The sequence below is a fragment of the Anomaloglossus baeobatrachus genome, chromosome 5, assembly GCF_048569485.1.
Source record: "Anomaloglossus baeobatrachus isolate aAnoBae1 chromosome 5, aAnoBae1.hap1, whole genome shotgun sequence".
Taxonomy (NCBI): Eukaryota; Metazoa; Chordata; class Amphibia; order Anura; family Aromobatidae; genus Anomaloglossus; species Anomaloglossus baeobatrachus.
The window spans coordinates 387,841,542-387,864,929 of NC_134357.1; the positions used below are offsets into that span (position 1 = coordinate 387,841,542).

A 23,388-nucleotide genomic window follows, 5' to 3' on the forward strand; every position below is an offset into this window, starting at 1 on the left:
CGCTCGGGACATTGGGTCCAGTCCTTGACCAAGTCAGGGGACAGGGATAACGTGTATCCTAAGCCGTTTGGAGAAGCGCATATCTGGATAAGCGTGGTGTTCCTGGACTGCCTCTCTGAAGGCAGAGTGGTCCAGAAAAATACGTGAAGCTGACTCCTCCACTGGAGGAGCTGTGAGAAATAACCCACATTCTATAGATGGACGCTATAAGATTATTTACTATGGCGTCACAATCAGGTGTATCCAGATTGAGAGCGGTCTCAGGATCAGAATCCTGAGCCGCTACTTCCGCCTCATTACACAGCGAGTCCTTCTGTTAGGACCCTGATGAAACCGAGGCCGCTCATAGCGAGCCCACTTAGGCTGTCTGGGACTGACGTCCGTGCAGAGCCGTGACTCTGGGATGCGTGTGACATTCCCGGAGCTGTTAGTTATTCACACTGAGGGGGGCCATGGATCAATGATTCAACAGTGCCCATATTGTGAGAGACATGTCCGGACTGCTAGGCTTCTAGTATCATAGCCATAGTCTCAGAAAATCTGTCAGTAAATACTGCAGACACCGTCCTCATCCCCTGGCCATTAGTGCATACAATGGGAGTCTATGTAACCTGCCGGCCGTGTAGCCGTACATGCTGTACCAGCTGTATAGAAAAACATGTGGTTCTGCACCTTTGTTTTACACAGAGAATATGCTGATAACTCCTCCGCATAATCCAGTAGGGTATATACAACGTGCGAGCAAACAGTGCAATGTATATAGTACAAGCATATCTATAAGTGCACTTCTGCACTAGTGGGGTTAGCACCACAGGTGCTGCTTAACGCCTGTCACAGCGATTGTGTGACTATCAGAATGCCAGGGTCTTCCACACTTGTCTCTGTATCGTACAGAAACTGACACTAATGGCTGCCGGTGTCCTTGTAGAGAAGGAAGCCGTGGGCGTGCCTGAGAAAGTGCGGGAATCCGGATTCACAGTGCACACAGTGAGAGGGGTGGAGTATGCAAAACATACTCCAGCTCTCAGCTCTGCTCTATGCAGCGTCACGCCCCTACCCTGACTGTCAGGGCTGTGGGCGGTAACGAAGGGAGACTAGGCCCAGAAGCCGGGGACTCGAGTTAACAGCGCGGCCGCCGTAAAAGCGCTGGCCGCGCTGAAGTCCCCGGCGCACCACAAGTGCCAGCCGCGCTTCCAGCGGCCGGCGCGACCGATTCATAGAAGTGGCCAGCGTCCCGCCCCTCTCCTGACTGGCAGGTCTGGGGGCGGGAACGAACGGAAGCAGGCCGCAAAAGCCGGGGACTCTAGTTATCAGCGCGGCCGCCGTAAAAGCGCGGGCCGCGCTGAAGTCCCCGGCGCACCACAAGTGCCAGCCGCGCCGCTGCCAGCGGCCGGCGCGAGCGATTCCTGGAAGTGGCCAGTGTCCCGCCCCTCTCCTGACTGGCAGGTCTGGGGGCGGGAACGAACGGAAGCAGGCCGCAAAAGCCGGGGACTCTAGTTATCAGCGCGGCCGCCGTAAAAGCGCAGGCCGCGCTGAAGTCCCCGGCGCACTACAAGTGCCAGCCGCGCCGCAGTCCCAGCGGCCGGCGCGACCCATTCCCATAAGTGAGCCTGCTTCAGCAAAGCTGAATGAGGCCATGGCACAGGCGCCGCAGCGCTGATGTCCCCCGGCGCACTACAACACCCAGCATGCTGCGGTGTGAGCGCCAAATGCACGGGGACACAGAGTACCTTGAGGAAGCAGGGCCATGTCCCTGATGTACTCCGCTCCATCCAGCATCTTCTCCAGGGGCTGTAGATGGAGCACGGTCTCAGTGCCTGGAGACCGGTAAATCCCACTTCACCCAGAGCCCTGTAAAAAGGGATGGGGAAGGAATCAGCATGTGGGCTCCTGCCGCCGTACCCGCAATGGGTACCTCAACCTTACAAACACCTCCGACATACAGTGGGGTGAGAAGGGAGCATGCTGGGGACACTATATGTGTCCTCTTTTCTTCCATCCGACATAGTCAGCAGCTGCTGCTGACTAAAAAGTGGAGCTATGCGTGGATGTGTTGCCTCCTTCGCACAAAGCACAAAACTGGTGAGCCAGTGATCCCACTGGGGGTGTATAGCCAGAAGGGGAGGGGCCTTACACTTTTAAGTGTAATACTTTGTGTGGCCTCCAGAGGCAATAGCTATACACCCAATTGTCTGGGTCTCCCAATGGAGCGACAAAGAAAAAAACCCTCACTGAAATCAAGACAGAAGAGGTCACATGAAGGTACTCACTGTCATGGCTCTTCATTGCATAAACATCCACGGACGGGTCAAATTCACCAGGCCCAAAGAAGCGAGGGCAGTTTAGCAGATTCCCTGGACTATCTGGTGGCGTGCCATATGAACATATGGGGTTGCCAGTGCCATCTTCACACTCCTCTTCCTCGGCTCGTTCTTCCACTTCCATCTCTTCCTGCTCTGCACGATCTACATCATGTAAGCCCACCAAGAGACTGTAATCCATTATCTTAAGTACAGACAGGAACTGCAAGAAAAGGAATTAGACATTAGACTTGGTCATCTATAATTTACCGTAAGGGCTTGGTCACAATGTGCATTTTTGCCACACAAAAAAAACTGCAGCGTTTAGCAGTACCAGAAAAGTGAATGAGTTTTCCGAATTATGAAGTATTCTAGTAAGGCCAGGGCCACACGGGGGACTACTGTGATCCTCGCATGACACTCTGTTCATGCTAGCAGCACAGCGGGAGCCGAGTGTCATGCAAGTGTCACTGCGACTGAGGTGTGATCGGACCACAGCTGCGGGGGACGGGCCGGCACTGAGGAGGGGCGAGGCGGGAGGGATTTATCTCCCTCTCTCCTCCGTAGCCGGCTATTGCCATTCTCGCCCTGCACTTGCGGTACACAGTTGTACTGAGAGTGCGATTTTTCTCTCGCCCCATAGCCTTGAATGGGTGCGAGAGAAACCTGGATCGCATTATAGTTGCAGCATGCTGTGATTGTTTTCTCGGTCCAATTAGGGCTGAGAAAATAATCGCTCATGGGTGCTGGCAAAAAGGGTAATATTGGTCTGAGTGGAATGCGATGTTTTTTCACAGTCCACTCGCTGCTGCAATTTTCATGCCGTGTGTCTAAAGCGGGCTTTACACGCTACAATTTATGTGTCGGCGGGGTCACATTGTAAGTGACGCACATCCGGCATCGTTAGTTACATTGTAGCGTGTGATACCTCCGTGCGATTGAACGTTAAAAACGTTGACTGCATGCACGTCGTTCAATTACTAAAAATTGAACGTCAGGTTGTTCAATGTTCCCGGGGCAGCACACGTCGCAGTTTGTGACACCCTGGGAACGATGAACAGCAGCTTACCTGCGTCCCGCGGCTCCTGCCGGCAATGCGGAAGGAAGGAGGTAGGCGGGATGTTTACTTCCCGCTCATCTCCGCCCCTCTGCTTCTATTGGCCGACTGCCGCGTGACGTCGCACGTCCCTCCCACTCCAGGAAGTGGACGTTCGCCGCCCACATCGAGGTCATATGGTAGGTAAGTACGTGTGACGGGAAAGAATTATTTGTGCTACGCGGTCAACAAATTGAAAGTGCTGCACATACGATGGGGCGGGTCACATCGCATACGATATCGTATGCGAAATTGTAAGGTGTAAAGCAGGCTTTAGGCCTAATGGAAGTAATCTATTCCAGCTATATCTATTGCAGCTTTTGGACATAAATAGGAGAAGGAAGGCTAAACGATTCCTATTCTTATGACTGCAGCATGCTCGGGCAGATCTGTCAGTGATGGTTGTCACACAGTATCCCTGCAGGGAGGACTACTGAGATTAGGGCCGTGATCCACTTGTACCTGTGTAGTGTATGACAAACCATCTACTGCGTTCACTTTTTCATTTCATGGTTATCATTGATACACTAAACATTTGATCTGATGTTTAAAAGGCAATGATGAATGGTCCTCAACCCAGTCAAAAACCATAATTTTTGGTTACTATTTAACCCTGTAGATCCATGAAGGAAATGTACTGTGCTGGATTGTCTGCACAACAAATGCACCACTCAACATTTATATTACACCAAGGAAGAACAATTGTGGAATTATGGAAATCTCAGGATGGACAGACATGCTAATGATATGCAAATGATGAGCAACTTTGTAATATATCTTAGCAGACAAATCTGCTTCTTTCTCTGCCAGAATTGATCAGTCATTATCAAAATTGTCAATTCTGAGGTAAAATCTGTAGTCAGTGAAGACTTTGCCATTACTGAGAGCAGAGATGGCAGTTGAAGCTGATGAGATTCTATGTAGATAGAGGGAGGAGGCAGAGCTCTGCCCCTATTTTAGGTAGAAATCTCATCAGCACCAACTGACATTTCCTATGTAGATAGAATAGGGGCGGAGCTCTGCATATAGCTCCTCTCTCTGTCTCTAGCTCCTTCTTTTGCCTCTGGCTCATTCCTCTTCTATCTACATAAAATCTCATCAGCACCAACCGCCATCTCCTATCTTAGTAATGGGAAAGTCTTCACTGAAGACTGATTTTGGCCAGGAATTGAGAATTTTGACATTGACTGATCAATTCTGGCAGAGAAAAGAAGGGAATTTTGTTTACTTACCGTAAATTCCTTTTCTTCTAGCTCCAATTGGGAGACCCAGACAATTGGGTGTATAGCTACTGCCTCCAGAGGCCACACAAAGTATTACACTCAAAAGTGTAAGGCCCCTCCCCTTCTGGCTATACACCCCCAGTGGGATCACTGGCTCACCAGTTTAGTGCAAAAGCAAGAAGGAGGAAAGCCAATAACTGGTTTAAAGACCAATTCAATCCGAAGAAACATCGGAGAACTGCAACCATTCACATGAACAACATGTGTACCGAAAAAAACCCTAAGAAAACAGGGCGGGTGCTGGGTCTCCCAATTGGAGCTAGAAGAAAAGGAATTTACGGTAAGTAAACAAAATTCCCTTCTTCTTTGTCGCTCCATTGGGAGACCCAGACAATTGGGACGTCCAAAAGCAGTCCCTGGGTGGGTAAAAGAATACCTCGTGGTAGGGCCGTCAAACAGCCCTTTCGTACAGGTGGGCAACCGCCGCCTGAAGGACTTGTCTACCTAGGCTGGCGTCTGCCGAAGCGTAGGTATGCACCTGATAATGCTTGGTAAAAGTGTGCAGACTCGACCAGGTAGGTGCCTGGCACACCTGCTGAGCCGTAGCCTGGTGCCGTAATGCCCAGGACGCACCCACGGCTCTGGTAGAATGGGCATTCAGCCCTGAGGGAACCGGGAGCCTAGCAGAACGGTAGGTTTCAAGAATTGGTTCCTTGATCCACCGAGTCAGGGTGGATTTGGAAGCTTGCGACCCTTTACGCTGACCAGCGACAAGGACAAAGAGTGCATCCGGGCGGCACAGGAGCGCCGTGCGGGAATGTAGATCCTGAGTGCTCTCACCAGATCCAACAGATGCAATCCTTTTCAAATTGATGGACTGGATGAGGACACAAAGAAGGTAAGGTGATATCTTGATTGAGATGAAAGTGGGATACCACCTTAGGGAGAAAGTCCGGAATCGGACGCCGAACCCCCTTGTCCTGGTGAAGACCAGGAATGGAGATTTGCATGACAGCGCTGCTAGCTCGGACACTCTCTGAAGAGACGTGACCGCTACTAGAAAGGCCACTTTCTGTGAAAGACGGAAAAGGGAAACAACTTTCAAAGGCTCGAAAGGCGGCTTCAAGAGAGTCATTAGAACCTTGTTCAGACTCCAGAGCTCTAACGGCCGCTTGTACGGAGTGATGAGAAGACAAACTCCCTGCAGGAACGTGCGTACCTGCGGAAGTCGGCTAGGCGTTTCTGAAAAAATACAGATAGCGCTGAGACTTGTCCTTTAAGGGAGCTGAGCGACCAACCATTTTCCAACCAAGATTGTAGGAAGGAAGGAAAAATAGGCGATGCAAATGGCCAGGGAGAAACTCCTTGAGCAGAGCACCAAGATAAGAATATCTTCCACGATCTGTGGTAGATCTTGGCGGACGTTGGCTTCTTGGCCTGCGTCATGGTGACAACCACTCCTGAGATAATCCTGAAGACGCTATGATCCAGGACTCAATGGCTACACCGTCATGTTCAGGGCCGCAGAGTTCAGATGGAAAAAAGGGCCCTTGAAACAGCAAGTCTAGTCGGTCTGGTAGTGCCCACGGTTGGCCTACCGTGAGGTACCACAGATCCGGGAACCCCGACCTCCTCGGCCAATCTGGAGCGACGAGAATGGCGCGGCGACAGTCGGACTTGATCTTGCGCAGCACTCTGGGCAACAATGCCAGAGGTGGGACACATAAGGTAGCCGGGACTGCGACCAATGTTGAACTGAGGCGTCCGCCGCCAGAGCTCGATGATCGTGAGACTGTGCTATGAAGCCGGGACAATGTTGTTGTGCCGTGACGCCATTATGTCGACGTCCGGCATCCCGCAGCGGCGACAGATCTCCTGAAACCCGTCCGGGTGAAGAAACCATTCCCCTGCGTCCATACCCTGGCGACTGAGGAAGTCTGCTTCCTAGTTTACCACGCCTGGGATGTGAACTGCGGATATGGTGGATGCCGTGTCTTCCACCCACGTCAGAATCCGCCGGCTTCCTGGAAGGCTTGCCGGCTGCGTGTTCTTCCGTGGTGGTTGATGTATGCCACCGCTGTGGAGATATCCGACTGAATTCGGATGTGCTTGCTTTTCAGCCACTGCTGGAAGGCTTGTAGGACAAGATACACTGCTCTGATTTCCAGAACATTGATCTGAAGGGTGGACTCTTGCTGAATCCACGTACCTTGAGCCCTGTGGTAGAGAAAAACTGCTCCCCACTCTGATAGACTCGTGCCTGTCGTAACTACCGCCCAGGATGGGGGTAGGAAGGACCTTTTTTCTGACCATGAGGTGGGAAGAAGCCACCACCGTAGAGATTCTTTGGCCGCCTGAGAAAGGGAGACGTCTGTCGATGGGCGTCGACCTCCCGTCTCATTGGCGGAGAATGTCCCATTGTAGTGGACGCAGATGAAACTGCGCGAAAGGGACTGCCGCCATTGCTACCATCTTACGTGAGAAGTGCATGAGGAGTCTCAATGTGTGCGACTGATCCTAAGGAGAGATTGCAGCCTTGTCTGTAGTGAACGCTGTTTGTCTAGCGGAAGCTTCACTATCGCTGAGAGAGTATGAAACTCCATGCTTAGATATGTTAGTGATTGGCCCGGGGTCGGATCTGACTTTGAAAAGTTGATGATCCACCCGAAACTCTGGAGAGTCTCCAGCGCAACGTTCGGCTGTGTTGGCATGTTCCTTAAGAGGGTGCCTTGACAAGTAGATCTCCCAAATACGGGATCACAGAGTGACCTTGAGATTGCAGGACTGGTACTACTGCTGCCATGACCTTAGCGAAGACCTGTGGGGCTATCGCCAGCCGGAAGGCAGAGTTACGAACTGAAGGTGTTCGCGTCTTATAACAAAGCGTAGAAACGCTGGAGCTCTGGATCAATCGGCACGTGGGGATAAGCATCCTTGACGTCTATCGATGTTAGGAAATTTCCTTGAAACATTGAGGCGATGACGGAGCGGGGGGATTACATCCGGAACCGCCTGGTGTTCACGAGCTGGTTGAGCCGTGTTAGATCCAGAACGGGACGGAAATACTCGTCCTTTCTTGGCACCGCAAATAATTCGGAGTAAAAAACCGTGACCTTGTTCCTGAAGAGGAACGGGGGTCACCACTCGTTGTGCCTTTAGAGTGCCCACCGCCTGGAGAAGAGCATCGGCTCGGTCGGGAGGTGGAGAAGTTCTGAAGAATTGAGTTGGAGGACGAGAACTGAACTCTATCCTGTACCCGTGAGACAGAATGTCTCTCACCCAACGGTCTTTGACCTGTGACAGCTAAATATCGCCAAGGCGGGAGAGCCTGCTACCGACCGAGGATGCGGAGAGAGGAGGCCGCAAGTCATGAGGAAGCCTCTTGGACGCGGGTTTTCAGGCTGTCTTTTTTGGGCGTGACTGAGCCCGCCAAGAAACTGAGCTCCTCTGATCCTTTTGAGTCCTCTTTGGACGAGGAGAAATGGGACCTGCCCGAGCCTTGAAAAGACCGAAAACCCCGACTGTCCCTTGGTATGTTGGGGTTTGTTTTGTCTGGGCTGAGGTAAGTAAGAATCCTTACTCTTGAACTGTTTAATGATTACATCTCACGCACACTAAACAGTCGGTCAGCAGAACAAGGCAAACTGGTTAAGCCCTTTTTTGGAAGCAGAATCTGCCTTCCATTCAGTTAACACCCAGGCCCTGCGTAAAACCACGGAGTTAGCGGACGCCACTGCCGTACGGATCGTAGAGTCTAGGACAGCATTAATCGCATAAGACACAAATGCAGACATTTGAGCGGTTAAGGATGACACTTGCGGAACAGATGTACGTGTGACCGTGTCCATCTGTGTAAGACAAGCTGAAGTAGCTTGGAGTGCCTCTACGGCTGCGAATGCTGGAGCTAACAGCGCGCCGATAGCCTCATATATGGATTTCGACCAGAGATCCCTCTGTCTGTCAGTGGCATCCTTAAGTGCAGCCCCATCTTCCACTGCAACTATGGATCTAGCTGCAAGCTGGAGATTGGAGGATGCCCCTTGGGACACTGGGTCCAGCCATTGCCCACGTCAGGGGGTAGGAATAACGTGTATCCTCAGCCGTTTGGAGAAGCGCTTAACTGGATAAGCGTGGTGTTCCTGGACTGCCTGTGTAAAGTCAGGGTGGTCAAGGAAAGTATTTAATTTACGCTTGGGATACGTGAATGGAATTTCTCCTGCTATGAAGCTGACTCTTCCACTGGAGGAGCTGGGGGAGAAATAACTAACATTCTATTGATGGACGCTATGAGATTATTGACTATGGCGTCACCATCAGGTGTATCCAGATTGAGAGCGGTCTCAGGATTAGATCTTGAGCAGCTACCTCCGCCACATCTCACAGATAGTCCGCTTGCTGGGACCCTGACTAGTGTGATGAAGTCGAGGGCCGCTCATAGTGAGCCTCTCAGGCTGTCTGGGACTGTCGTCCGTGTCAGAGCCGTCACTCTGGGAAGCACATGACACCCTCGGAGCTCAAAGTTGTTCCCACTGAGGGGGACCATGGATAATGAATGAACAGTGGCCATGGATTTGAGAGACTTGTCTGGACTGCAAGGCTTCTAGTATCATAGCCATAGTCCTGGACGATTAGCAGAGACTCCGTATTATACAATGGGGGTCTATGTACACTGCCGGCCATATAGCCGTACATGCTGTACCGGCTGCATAGAAAACATGTGCTTCTGCACCTCTGTTTTACACAGACAATATGCTGTTATGTCCTCCGCACAATCAAGGAGGGTAAATACAAAAATGCAGCTAAACAGTGCAATGCATAGTGAATAAGCATATATGTATATGTGCACTTCGGCACTAGTGGAGTCAGCCCCACAGGTGCTGCTTAACGCCTGGTCCAGGGCTGTGGAGTCGGTAAGCCAAACCTTCGACTCCGACTCCTCAAATTCTCTTGCACCGACTCCGACTCCGGCTCCGACTCCGGCTCCGACTCCGACTCCTACATATATTGCTTATAGTTAGGTGAAAAATTTATTGTAGTACATGAATATGTGTATGTGAACATCAGACATTTAATAATTTTTATGATACAATAATCAAGATATTTGGATAGAACATAAAATATATTTATTGGAATACAACTTTAGAACACAAAAAACTGTAATAAATTGTAAATATGTAATACACTATGTAATATACAGTAGATTACATATATATCTTGTGTGTGTGTATATACACTGTGTATATATATATATATATATATATATTATATATATTACATATTTACAATTTATTAGTTTTTTTGTGTTCTAAAGTTGTATTCCAATAAATATTTTATGTTCTATCCAAATATCTTGATTATTGTATCATAAAAACAATTAAATGTCTGATGTTCACATTGTACTACAATAAATTTTTCACTTAAATATAAGCATTATACTAAATGTTGTTATTTAGTAAAATATTCAGCACATTCTGCATTGCACTCCTGTCCCCAATTTATTATATATTTTAGGAGTCGGAGTCGGTGCATTTTATACCGACTCCGACTCCGACTCCACCAAAATGAGCTCCGACTCCGACTCCGACTCCACGACTCCGACTCCACAGCCCTGGCCTGGTCACAGCGGTTGTGTGACTATCCGAATCCCTGCCAGGGATTCCTAAACTTGTCTCTTCTGTCGCTACAGAAAACACTGACAAGAATGGCTGCCGGCGTCCTGTGTAGAGGAGGAAGCCGTGGGCGTGCCTGAGAAAGTGCGGGAATCCGGCTTCACAGTGTACACAGTGAGAGGGGTGGAGTATGCAAAGCATACTCCAGCTCTCAGCGCTGCCGGTTTCACAGTGCACACAGTGAGAGGGGTGGAGTATGCAAAGCATACTCCAGCTCTCAGCGCTGCCGTGCTGTGCAGCGTCACGCCCCTACCCTGACTGGCAGGTCTGTGGGCGGAAACGAAGTGAGACTAGGCCGCGCAAGCCGGGGACTCGAGTGATAAGCGCGGCCGGCATATAAGCCTTGGTCGGCGCGGAAGTCCCCGGCGCACCACAAGTCCCAGCCGCGCCCGAAATAAAAATGGCAACGGCGGTTAGCGCGGTAGTCCCCTAATACACTAACACACCCAGCAAGCTGTAGTGTGCGATGGCACTAGTGCGGGCAGCGCCGCCGTCCCTGGCGCACTAACACACCCAGCAATGCTGCCGTGTGTCCGTGCGCGGTCCCCACAGGGACACAGAGTACCTCAACGTAGCAGGGCCATGTCCCTGAGGATACTCCGCTCCATGTCCAGCAGATTCCCAGGAGCTGTGGATGGAGCACGGCCTCAGTGCCTGGAGACCGATATGATCCCACTTCACCCAGAGCCGAAAGGGGATGGGGAAGGAAAGCAGCATGTGGGCTCCAGCCTCCGTACCCACAATGGGTACCTCAACCTTAACAACACCGCCGACAAAAGTGGGGTGAGAAGGGAGCATGCTGGGGGCCCTAGTATGGGCCCTCTTTTCTTCCATCCGACATAGTCAGCAGCTGCTGCTGACTAAACAGTGGAGCTATGCGTGGATGTCTGACCTCCTTCGCACAAAGCACAAAACTGGTGAGCCAGTGATCCCACTGGGGGTGTATAGCCAGAAGGGGAGGGGCCTTAAACTTTTGAGTGTAATACTTTGTGTGGCCTCCGGAGGCAGTAGCTATACACCCAATTGTCTGGGTCTCCCAATGGAGCGACAAAGAAAAGCAAATTCATCTGATAAGATATATTACAAAGTTGCTTATTATCATGTGTACTATTAGTTTATGAAATAAAAATTAAAATGACGGTTAAACTTTAAGGCTGCCGTTCATACTGCGGGTTTTAATTGCACAATCACTTAGTCTTGCATAAATAGACTGCAGCGGCACAGGTCTGCTGTGGCTAAAAGTCTCAGCATGACCTCTGTATAAACAAAGCCTACAAAAAGTACATTTTTCCAAAGGGCAAATTTGCCTAGTTAACAGGTGCCAATCAACTACATACAAGTCGATTGGTGCTTGTAGACTGGTCTGGTTACACAGTTCATTCGATGCTGATGGGAGCAGGACGATGGCTTATACAATCATTAGGCCCCCTACAGCATCATGTTAGCAGCACATTTCCAATGTACACAAGGTAATGTGCTGTCAATGACGATTATCATGTCGGCATAGACCTCCAATCACTGGATGAACAAGCTGTGTTCGGTCGTCAGGTGATCGGCGGCATGTGCACATCTGAATGGACATATTCGGGAAGGAGGAGGGAGAGCCAGGTTCCAGGGGTCATTTAGGCCACGCTTTTATCAGTATATGCTGTGTCTCCATTGGCCGTTTGGATTTAGAAGGAACTCCAGGACGTGCTGCAGAAACAGTGTGAACAGGACCTTTTCCTGTAACGCCATACTTTACAAGTGGACAGATGTGGCATGGATATTAAAGAAAGCAACCATGTTTTTCTAGTTTTGGACAACCCCTTTAAAGAATTGGATTCCCTGGATAGAATCACAGACAAGACATTATGTCGTCATTTGCGGTATGTCCTTTATCAGAGCAGACATGTTCCTCTCAATTATAACCGGGAAGCCAGGCTATTGTGTCTTTCCTTGATAATGGCTTTTATGTCTCTCTCCTACTTACCGCAACATGAGAAATATTCTGCTCATTTACCAGAAAACAAACTTATTGAGACCACAGACGCATTTCCGTCCATTTGTAAGTCGCAGTAATGTATGCCAGCTCTCACCTCCACATCTCTTTTTAGCTTCTCAAGGAAAATCTTCTTGTTCTCCTCGCCCACATGCAATTTCTGCCTTTCATTCAAGAAATCATTATCCTTAAACGTGGGTAAATCCTTGGCCTGTGGAATAAGGGGGGGAATTGACCACTGAAGCATAATCACGTGAGAAATACTCTGGAGTAAGATGCTTAGTAGGAAACATTGGGTAATAAAGACAATTAGGTAAATGCAATGTAATGACTAGAAAAAGGGAAATAATAAAATGGGAATTTAAAGGGGTCCTCCAGAGCCTTAAAATTCATGGTGTCTCCCTAGGATAGGCCGGTGGTGAGTTTTTAGGAGCACTGTACTGATTGGAGGGGCTGTAGGGGTTGGACCCCCACTGATCAAACACTGAAGGCGTATGGTAAGTAGTGACCATGAGGGTTTAAGTTCCATATCTTCACTCCACAACACAAACAGTTCCACCACTTTCTACAACGCCACTCTCACATCAGCTATTGATTCAGTCGCTCCCCTTGTGCATGGCAGAGTGAGACGAATCAATAGACAGCCCTGGCACAACAGCCTCACTAAAAAGCTTCGGCAAGTGTCTAGGGCTGCAGAGCGGCGCTGGAAGAAAACGCACTCCCAGGAAGACTTCACCACATTCAAAGAAGGGAATTTTGTTTACTTACCGTAAATTCCTTTTCTTCTAGCTCCAATTGGGAGACCCAGACAATTGGGTGTATAGGCTATGCCTCCGGAGGCCGCACAAAGTATTACACTAAAAGTGTAACGCCCCTCCCCTTCTGCCTATACACCCCCCGTGCTCCCACGGGCTCCTCAGTTTTGGTGCAAAAGCAAGAAGGAGGAAAAAAATTATAAACTGGTTTAAAGTAACTTCAATCCGAAGGAATATCGGAGAACTGAAACCATTCAACATGAACAACATGTGTACACAAAAAAACAGGGGCGGGTGCTGGGTCTCCCAATTGGAGCTAGAAGAAAAGGAATTTACGGTAAGTAAACAAAATTCCCTTCTTCTTTGTCGCTCCATTGGGAGACCCAGACAATTGGGACGTCCAAAAGCAGTCCCTGGGTGGGTAAAATAATACCTCGTAATAGAGCCGTCAAACGGCCCCTTCCTACAGGTGGGCAACCGCCGCCTGAAGGACTCGTCTACCTAGGCTGGCATCCGCCGAAGCATAGGTATGCACCTGATAGTGTTTCGTGAAAGTGTGCAGGCTCGACCAGGTAGCCGCCTGACACACCTGCTGAGCCGTAGCCTGGTGCCTCAAGCCCAGGACGCGCCCACGGCTCTGGTAGAATGGGCCTTCAGCCCTGAGGGAACCGGAAGCCCAGCAGAACGGTAAGCTTCGAGAATTGGCTCCTTGATCCACCGAGCCAGGGTTGATTTGGAAGCCTGTGACCCTTTACGCTGGCCAGCGACAAGGACAAAGAGTGCATCCGAGCGGCGCAGGGGCGCCGTACGAGAAATGTAGAGTCTGAGTGCTCTCACCAGATCTAACAAGTGCAAATCCTTTTCACATTGGTGAACTGGATGAGGACAAAAAGAAGGTAAGGAGATATCCTGATTGAGATGAAAGGGGGATACCACCTTAGGGAGAAATTCCGGAACCGGACGCAGAACCACCTTGTCCTGGTGAAACACCAGGAAAGGGGCTTTGCACGACAACGCTGCTAGCTCAGACACTCTCCGAAGAGAGGTGACTGCTACTAGGAAAACCACCTTCTGTGAAAGGCGTAAGAGAGAGATATCCCTCATTGGCTCGAATGGTGGTTTCTGAAGAACCATCAGCACCCTGTTCAGATCCCAGGGTTCTAACGGCCGCTTGTAAGGAGGAACGATGTGACAAACCCCCTGCAGGAACGTGCGTACCTGTGGAAGTCTAGCTAGGCGCTTCTGGAAAAACACAGAGAGCGCTGAGACTTGTCCCTTAAGGGAGCCGAGCGACAAACCCTTTTCCAGTCCAGATTGAAGGAAGGACAGAAAAGTGGGCAAGGCAAAAGGCCAGGGAGAAAAACCCTGAGCAGAGCACCACGACAGGAACATTTTCCACGTCCTGTGGTAGATCTTGGCGGACGTTGGTTTCCTAGCCTGTCTCCTAGTGGCAAAGACCTCTTGAGATAATCCTGAAGACGCTAGGATCCAGGACTCAATGGCCACACAGTCAGGTTGAGGGCCGCAGAATTCAGATGGAAAAACGGCCCTTGAGACAGCAAGTCTGGTCGGTCTGGTAGTGCCCACGGTTGGCCGACCGTGAGATGCCACAGATCCGGGTACCACGATCTCCTCGGCCAGTCTGGAGCGACGAGGATGACGCGGCGGCAGTCGGCCCTGATCTTGCGTAACACCCTGGGCAACAGTGCCAGCGGAGGAAACACATAAGGGAGCTGAAACTGCGACCAATCCTGAACTAAGGCGTCTGCCGCCAGAGCTCTGGGATCTTGAGACCGTGCCATGAACGTCGGTACCTTGTTGTTGTGCCGGGACGCCATGAGGTCGACGTCCGGCACCCCCCAGCGGCAACAGATCTCCTGAAACACGTCCGGGTGAAGGGACCATTCCCCTGCGTCCATGCCCTGGCGACTGAGATAATCTGCTTCCCAGTTTTCCACGCCTGGGATGTGAACTGCAGAGATGGTGGAGGCCGTGGCTTCCACCCACATCAAAATCCGCCGGACTTCCTAGAAGGCTTGCCGACTGCGTGTGCCGCCTTGGTGGTTGATATGTGGTGGTGGTATGCCACCGCTGTGGAATTGTCCGACTGAATTCGGATCTGTTTGCCTTCCAGCCACTGCTGGAACGCTTTCAGGGCAAGATACACTGCCCGTATTTCCAGAACATTGATCTGAAGTGAGGACTCTTGCTGGGTCCACGTACCCTGAGCCCTGTGGTGGAGAAAAACCGCTCCCCACCCTGACAGACTCGCGTCCGTCGTGACCACCTCCCAGGATGGGGGTAGGAAGGATTTCCCCTTCGATAATGAAGTGGGAAGAAGCTACCACCGAAGGGAAGCTTTGGTCGCCTGAGAGAGGGAGACGTTCCTGTCGAGGGACGTCGGCTTCCTGTCCCATTTGCGTAGGATGTCCCATTGAAGAGGGCGCAGGTGAAACTGCGCGAAAGGGACTGCCTGCATTGCTGCCACCATCTTCCCCAGGAAGTGCATGAGGCGCCTCAAGGGGTGTGCGTGACCTTGAAGGAGAGATTGCACCCCTTTCTGTAGTGAACGCTGCTTGATCAGCGGAAGCTTCACTATCGCTGAGAGGGTATGAAACTCCATGCCAAGATATGTCAGCGATTGGGCCGGTGTCAGATTTGACTTTGGAAAATTGATGATCCACCCGAAACTCTGGAGAGTGTCCAGAGTAGCGTCGAGGCTGTGTTGGCATGCCTCTTGAGAGGGTGCCTTGATCAGCAGATCGTCCAAGTAAGGGATCACCGAGTGACCCTGAGCGTGGAGGACCGCTACTACAGTAGCCATAACCTTGGTGAAAACCCGTGGGGCTGTTGCCAGGCCGAACGGCAGTGCCACGAACTGCAGGTGTTCGCTTCCTATGGCGAAGCGCAAGAAGCGCTGGTGCTCTGGAGCAATCGGTACGTGGAGATAAGCATCTCTGATATCGATTGATGCAAGGAAATCTCCTTGGGACATTGAGGCGATGACGGAGCGGAGGGATTCCATCCGGAACCGCCTGGTCTTTACGTGTTTGTTGAGCAGTTTCAGGTCCAGGACAGGACGGAAAGACCCGTCCTTCTTTGGGACCACAAACAGGTTGGAGTAAAAACCGTGACCCTGTTGCTGAAGAGGAACAGGGACCACCACTCCTTCTGCCTTCAGAGTGCCCAGCGCCTGCAGAAGAGCATCGGCTCGCTCGGGAGGCGGGGATGACCTGAAGAATCGAGTCGGGGGACGAGAGGTGAACTCTATCTTGTAACCGTGAGACAGAATGTCTCTCACCCAACGGTCTTTTACCCATGGCAGCCAGGTGTCGCAAAAGCGGGAAAGCCTGCCACCGACAGAGGATGCGGATTGAGGAGACCGAAAGTCATGAGGAAGCCGCTTTGGTAGCGGCACCCCCGGTGGTCTTTTTAGGACGTGACTTAGACCACCATGAATCAGAGTTCCTTTGAACTTTCGGAGGCCTTTTGGACGAGGAGAATTGGGACCTGCCCGCGCCCCGAAAGGACCGAAACCTCGACTGCCCCCTCCTCTGTTGGGGTATGTTCGGTTTGGGCTGGGGTAAGGATGTATCCTTCCCCTTGGATTGTTTGATGATTTCATCCAAACGCTCGCCAAACAATCGGTCGCCAGAAATTGGCAAACTGGTTAAGCGCTTTTTGGAAGCAGAATCTGCCTTCCATTCCCGTAGCCACAAGGCCCTGCGGAGTACCACCGAATTGGCGGATGCAACCGCCGTACAGCTCGCAGAGTCCAGGACAGCATTAATAGCGTAAGCCGCAAATGCCGACGTCTGAGTGGTTATGGACGCCACCTGCGGCGCGGACGTGCGCGTGGCTGCGTCAATTTTCGCTTGACCTGCTGTGATAGCTTGTAGCGCCCATACGGCTGCGAATGCTGGGGCAAAAGAAGCGCCGATAGCTTCATAGATGGATTTCAACCAGAGCTCCATCTGCCTGTCAGTGGCATCTTTGAGTGAAGCCCCATCTTCCACTGCATGTATGGATCTAGCCGCCAGTCTGGAGATTGGAGGGTCCACTTTGGGACACTGAGTCCAACCTTTGACCACGTCAGGGGGAAAGGGATAACGTGAATCCTTAAGGCGCTTAGAAAAACGCTTATCTGGACAATCATGGTGATTCTGGACTGCCTCTCTGAATCAGAGTGGTCCAGAAACATACTCGGTGTACGCTTGGGAAACCTGAAACGGAATTTCTCCTGCTGAGAAGCTGACTCCTCCACCGGAGGAGCTGAGGGAGAAATATCCAACATTTGATTGATGGACGCAATAAGATCGTTCACTATGGCGTCACCATCAGGAGTATCAAGGTTGAGAGCGGCCTCAGGATCAGAATCCTGATCAGCTGTCTCCGCATCATCCACCAGAGATTCCCCCCGCAGAGACCCTGAACAATATGAAGATGTCGAGGGAATTGCCAAGCGAGCTCGCTTAGTCGGTTTGGGACTGGGGTCTGTGTCAGAGCCCTCAGCCAGGTATCTATGAGAATCCCCGGGGGGACATTGTTGGTCCAACTGAGGGGGGCCAGGGAACAATGATTCAACAGTGTCCCTGTGCTGAGATACCGGTCTGGACTGCAAGGCTTCTAGTATCTTAGCCATAGTCTCAGAGAGTTTATCCGTAAAGACTGCAAACTCCGTCCCTGTCACCTGGATAGTGTTAGCAGGTGGTTCCCCCTGGGCCCCCCCTAGCAGAGGCTCCGGCTGAGTAAGTGCAGCAGGGGCCGAGCAGTGCACACAGTGAGGGTCAGTGGAACCTGCCGGTAGCGGCGTCGTACATGCGGCGCAGGCAGCATAGTAAGCCTGTGTTTTGGCACCCCTGCCTTTTGTGGGCGCCATGCTATTGTCTTCCCTGAGCACACAATAGGGTATATAGCCAGAAATCAACTGTGCACCATACAGTGTAAATAAACATATAATTTATAATTACACTTCTGCACAATGGGGCTAGCACCACAGGTGCTGCTTACCACCCGCTTAAAGCGGTTGTGAGGCCACCAGAATCCCTGCCCGGGTCTCCCAGAATATGTCCCCCTCTGCAGCGTCCGAGGAGCTGACAGGAATGGCTGCCGGCGTCCTGAGGAGAGGAGGGAGCCGTGGGCGTGACCCAGAAAGTGCGGGAACTGGAGCCCCACTGTGCACAGTGAGGAGGGTGGAGTATGCAAAGCATGCTCCAGCCCTCATTGCTGCTCGTCCCGAACAGCGTCCCGCCCTTCCCCTGCCTGTCAGGGCTGGGGGTGGGAGGAAAAGAGACTAGGCCGCAAAAGCCGGGGACTCGAGTAATAAACGCGGCCGCCGTAAAAGCGCGGCCGCGCGGAAGTCCCCGGCGCACTACAAGTCCCAGCCGCGCCTCAGTGTTAAACATGGCAGCGGCGGTCAGCGCGGTCGTCCCCAAACACAAACACACTCAGCGACGCTGAGTGTGTAATGGCACATTTAACCCGGTCAGCGCCGCGGTCCCCGGTGCACTAGCACACCCAGCAATGCTGGAGTGTTGCTGTGCGAGGTCCCCACGGGGACACAGAGTACCTCCAAGTAGCAGGGCCATGTCCCTGAACGATACCCGGCTCCTATCCAGCAGGGTCCGCAGGAGTTGTGGATGAAGCACGGTCTCAGTGCCTGGAGACCGATAGGATCCCACTTCACCCAGAGCCCTAAGGGGGATGGGGAAGGAAAAACAGCATGTGGGCTCCAGCCTCCGTACCCGCAATGGATACCTCAACCTTAACAACACCGCCGACAAGAGTGGGGTGAGAAGGGAGCATGCTGGGGGCCCTATATGGGCCCACTTTTCTTCCATCCGACATAGTCAGCAGCTGCTGCTGACTAATCTGTGGAGCTGTGCTGTGCATGTCTGCCTCCTTCGCACAAAGCAAAAAACTGAGGAGCCCGTGGGAGCACGGGGGGTGTATAGGCAGAAGGGGAGGGGCGTTACACTTTTAGTGTAATACTTTGTGCGGCCTCCGGAGGCATAGCCTATACACCCAATTGTCTGGGTCTCCCAATGGAGCGACAAAGAAAATGCAATTCACACATTTCGTTTGGCCCTTACCTCTGCTAAACAGGATTACTTCAGAGCTCTTATATCCTCTTTAGCACACAACTCCAAACAGCTATTTAATACTTTTACCTCCCTCCTTCGCCCACCACTGCCCCCTCCAACCTCCCTCATCTCTGCAGAACTCTGCCACATATTTCAAAGAAAAGATAGAAGAAACCAGACAAGTCTTTTCTGCTCAACCACCACAACCCCTTCATATAACAGACCACTGCCCCACCCCATAAACTTCCTCCTCACCATCACCGAAGAAGAGCTTACACATCTTCTCTCAAGAGCACACCTCACCACCTGCGCACTTGACCCCATCCCCATCCCATCCCAACTCCTCCCCAACCTCACCACTATCCTTATTCCCACCTTAACCCATCTCTTCAATCTATCTTTAACAACTGGTAACTTCCCTTCTGCCTTTAAACATGCAACAGTCACACCCATCCTAAAGAAACCTTCCCTCGACCCAACCTCTACTACCAGCTATCGCCCATATCACTACTCCCATTTGCCTCAAAACTCCTGGAACAGCACGTCCATGCTGAACTTTCCTCCCACCTCTCCTCTAACTCTCACTTTGACAACCTACTGTCCGGCTTCCATCCACATCATTCCACTGAAACTGGCCTGACTAAAATCACAAATGACTTACTTACTGCCAAAGCTAACAAGCACTTCTCTATACTCCTACTTCTAGACCTGTCCTCAGCCTTTGACACTGTCGACCACTCCCTGCTACTACAGATCCTCTCTTCCCTCGGTGTCAGAGACCTCGCCCTCTCTTGGATCTCTTCATACCTCTCCAACCGCACTTTTAGGGGTACTTTACACGTTGCGACATCGCTAGCTATGTTGAGCGCGATAGTACCCGTCCCCGTCGCACATGCGATATCTGGTGATCATTGTCGTAGCGAACATTATCGCTACGGCAGCGTCACACGCACATACCTTGTCGGTGACGTCGCGGTGAACGCCGAACAATCCCCCCAAGGAGAAGGTGCGTTCAACGTCACTAAGCGGCCGGCCAATAGAAGCGGAGGGTCGGAGATGAGCGGGACGTAACATCCCGCCCACCTCCTTCCTTCCGCATTGACGGTGGAGGCAGGTAAGGAGATGTTTGTCGTTCCTGCGGCTTCACACACAGCGATGTGTGGTGCTGCAGGAATAACAAACAACATCGTATCTGCAGCTGGAGCGACATTATGGAAATGAACGACGTGACACAGATCAGCAATTTTTGACTGTTTTGCGCTCGTTTATCGTCGCTCCTAGGGTTTACACATTGCGATGTCGCTACTGGTGCCGGATGTGCGTCACAACAACCGTGACCCGGACGATATATCAGTAGCGATGTTGCAACGTGTAAAGTACCCCTTAGTGTCTCCCACACAACCTCTTCATCCCGCCATCTCTCTGTTGGCGTCCCTCAAGGCTCTGTCCTGGGACCCTTACTCTTTTCCATCTATACATTTGGCCTGGGACAACTCAAAGTCCCATGGCTTCCAGTACCACCTATATGGCGAGGACACTCAGATCTACCTCTCCGGTCCAGATATCACATCTCTGCTGTCCAGAATCCCAGAGTGCCTATGGGCTATATCCTCCTCCTTCTCCTCTCGCTTCCTAAAGCTCAATGTGGCCAAAATTGAACTGATCATCTTTCCTCTGTCTCACCTACACTCTCTACTTGATCTACCTATTACAATAAATAACATCACGCTCTCCCCAGCACCCAAAGTTCGGTTCCGCGGAGTGACCTTTGACTCTGCCTTGTTCTTTATACCACACATCCAATCCCTGACCACCTCCTGCCGTCTTCAACTAAAAATATTTCCAGAATCCGTCCTTTCCTCAATTCTCAATCTACAAAAATTCTAGTGCATGCTCTCAATCTCCCGCCTCGACTACTGCAACATCCTCCTCTGTGGTCTCCCTTACACGCTCGCCCCTCTCCAGTCCATCCTTAATTCTGCTGCCCGAATGATCCACCTCTCTCCTCAATACCACCCCGCTTCTCCTCTCTGCAAATCCCTCCATTGGCTCCCAATCTTCCATCGTATCCAATTCAAACTACTAACACTGACCTACAAAGCCATCTATAATCTGTCTCCTCCGTATATCTCTGAACTAATCTCTCGCTACACTCCAAACGTAATCTCCGATCCTCCCAAGATCTCCTTCTCTCCTCCTCTCTCATTCGCTCCTCATGCAACCACCTCCAAGACTTCTCCCGAGCATCCCCTGTCTTCTGGAACTCGCTGCCTCAACACGTCAGATTATCTACTACACTTGCAAACTTCAAACGGAACCTGAAAACTCATTTCTTGAGAAATGCCTATAACCTTCAATGACCCCACCACCGTGCGGAGCCGCCGCCCCAGCACCGTGCGGAGCCGCCGCCCCAGCACCGTGCGGAGCTGCCGCGCAACCTACACCCCACCTACTGTCTCCTCCCCAAAATCCTTTAGAAAGTAAGCCCGCAAGGGCAGGGTCTTCTTCCCTCTGTACTAGTCTCTCTACTGTAACTTGTATATGTATTCTGTATGTAACCCCCTTCTCATGTACAGCACCATGGAATCAATGGTGCTCTATAAATAAATAATAATAATAATAATAATAATAGACGGACACTTGAACGCCAGATCAGTATCACCATATACTGGCCTCTGTATATTCCGGCTACCAGCACAGATGCAGTTACCCACCTTTTCTTTATCACTGGCCTCTCTACATACAGTGGAGCCCTGAAGAGACAAATACACAGATTAAGATCTGATCTCTACAATCACACGCATCTATCAATATATATGGCGTGTACCTTTAAATCATATTTGCGGTGGACCCCGAGACGGTGGCTGAACACGTTCCTGGTGACCACCATGTAGGTCTCTACCCCATCTACGGTGAGTCGGTACATACCAAGGAACTGAGGAAGTAAAGTGTTACCATGACACTCCACAATAAACTGCAAAGAAAGAGACGGCGATTGGTTAGAAGAGCCACAAATGTGGAGACAAGAAGGGAATATGGAAAGGAGACTGATGGGACAATGCATTTCTGCAAAGAAGAGACAATTTGCTGTAATTTTGCACCATTTTCAATACCTCTGTTTGATGTTAAAGGCATCACCTATGAAAAAAAAAAAAAAAAAAAGTCCAAACCATCGGGATGAAGCTTCATGGGTGTTTCCAACACCGCTCCTGATCTTCCGTGCAGTCGGCAGTTCTGTTCTATTATTTTTCACATGAGGTATTCTCAAGTTTGGAAGTGAAGATAACTTCCTGATTGCTTGGAGTCCTACCGCTGGAACCCAATCCAGTCCCGAGAACCAGGACTCTGACCTGCCCCATTCCTAAATGGGACCGCCAGAGATAGCCGAGTGTCGCTCTCGACTGGTCTTTAGCACTCCCATAAGAATGAATGGAGCAGCAGGGTGCATGGTTGACCACAATGGGGCTCGTCACAGGACTGGTTCTCAAGATTAGTGAGGGTTCCAACTGCCGGGCCCCTAGGAATCAGGAAGGTATTCTCTACCCCATGTATAGAGAATAACATGAACACTTGAGATACCACTTCTTCTGTAAACCAATATGCAATAGTGGCTCCTATTATCCTTTCAAAATGTACGTCTTGATACTAGAGCAAGCAGGGCCCTTTGTGGTGGTTTGTTCACTAGTTTTGACTTTGAGGGTATGTAAAAGATACTGTATGAGAAGTCTAATCTGAGGGCAGTATGTTGTAGGGGCAGAGAACCCTATTCCAGCGACGTATCACTTACTGGACTGTTTGATGCAGTTTTGAGAGAATCGGTTTTCTCTGATGTAGCTATAGCAGTGCTTTGAATGCTGAGCTTTGTATAACCCCACCCACAACCCTGAATGGCAGTTTCCTGTGTACAGTATGCATTGTCAGAAAGCTGTCAATCAGTGGTGAGGGCGGGGTTACACAGATTAGCTGGACTGTCTTGCCTGTGAAACCTAGTCCTACAGTGATAATCTCCTGCTGATAAAACAATAGATTGTATTGAAACTACAGCACACAATAATAGAACATATCCCTGGAATCAGCCCTTCGCCCTCCCATTATGTTGCTCTCAGATTAAATAGCAAACACCTGCAGACAGATCCCTTTTACGGGCCTATTAGCTGACTGAAGAGCCTCAATCATCAGATCAGTGGGGGTGCTGGGAGTCTCAGGGTGAGCCAGGTGTGTCCTAAAAACATAGCTGATGAGTTGATAGCGTATAGAAGTCATGGTACAAAAAGGTTTAAT

At 50.8% G+C, this 23,388-nt stretch overlaps 1 protein-coding gene across 1 annotated transcript in view; it reads right to left on the minus strand.

Moving 5' to 3' along the window:
- PIP4K2B (phosphatidylinositol-5-phosphate 4-kinase type 2 beta) overlaps nucleotides 1–23,388 on the minus strand; it is an 82,345-nt gene that overhangs the window by 36,264 nt on the left and 22,693 nt on the right. The window contains exons 5-8 of the mRNA XM_075350107.1: nucleotides 21,935–22,081; nucleotides 21,822–21,860; nucleotides 12,367–12,480; nucleotides 2,271–2,523 (exon numbers count right to left, since the gene is read on the minus strand). Coding sequence (XP_075206222.1) covers nucleotides 2,271–2,523; nucleotides 12,367–12,480; nucleotides 21,822–21,860; nucleotides 21,935–22,081 — 553 coding nt within the window. The remainder of the gene's footprint in view (nucleotides 1–2,270; nucleotides 2,524–12,366; nucleotides 12,481–21,821; nucleotides 21,861–21,934; nucleotides 22,082–23,388) is intronic.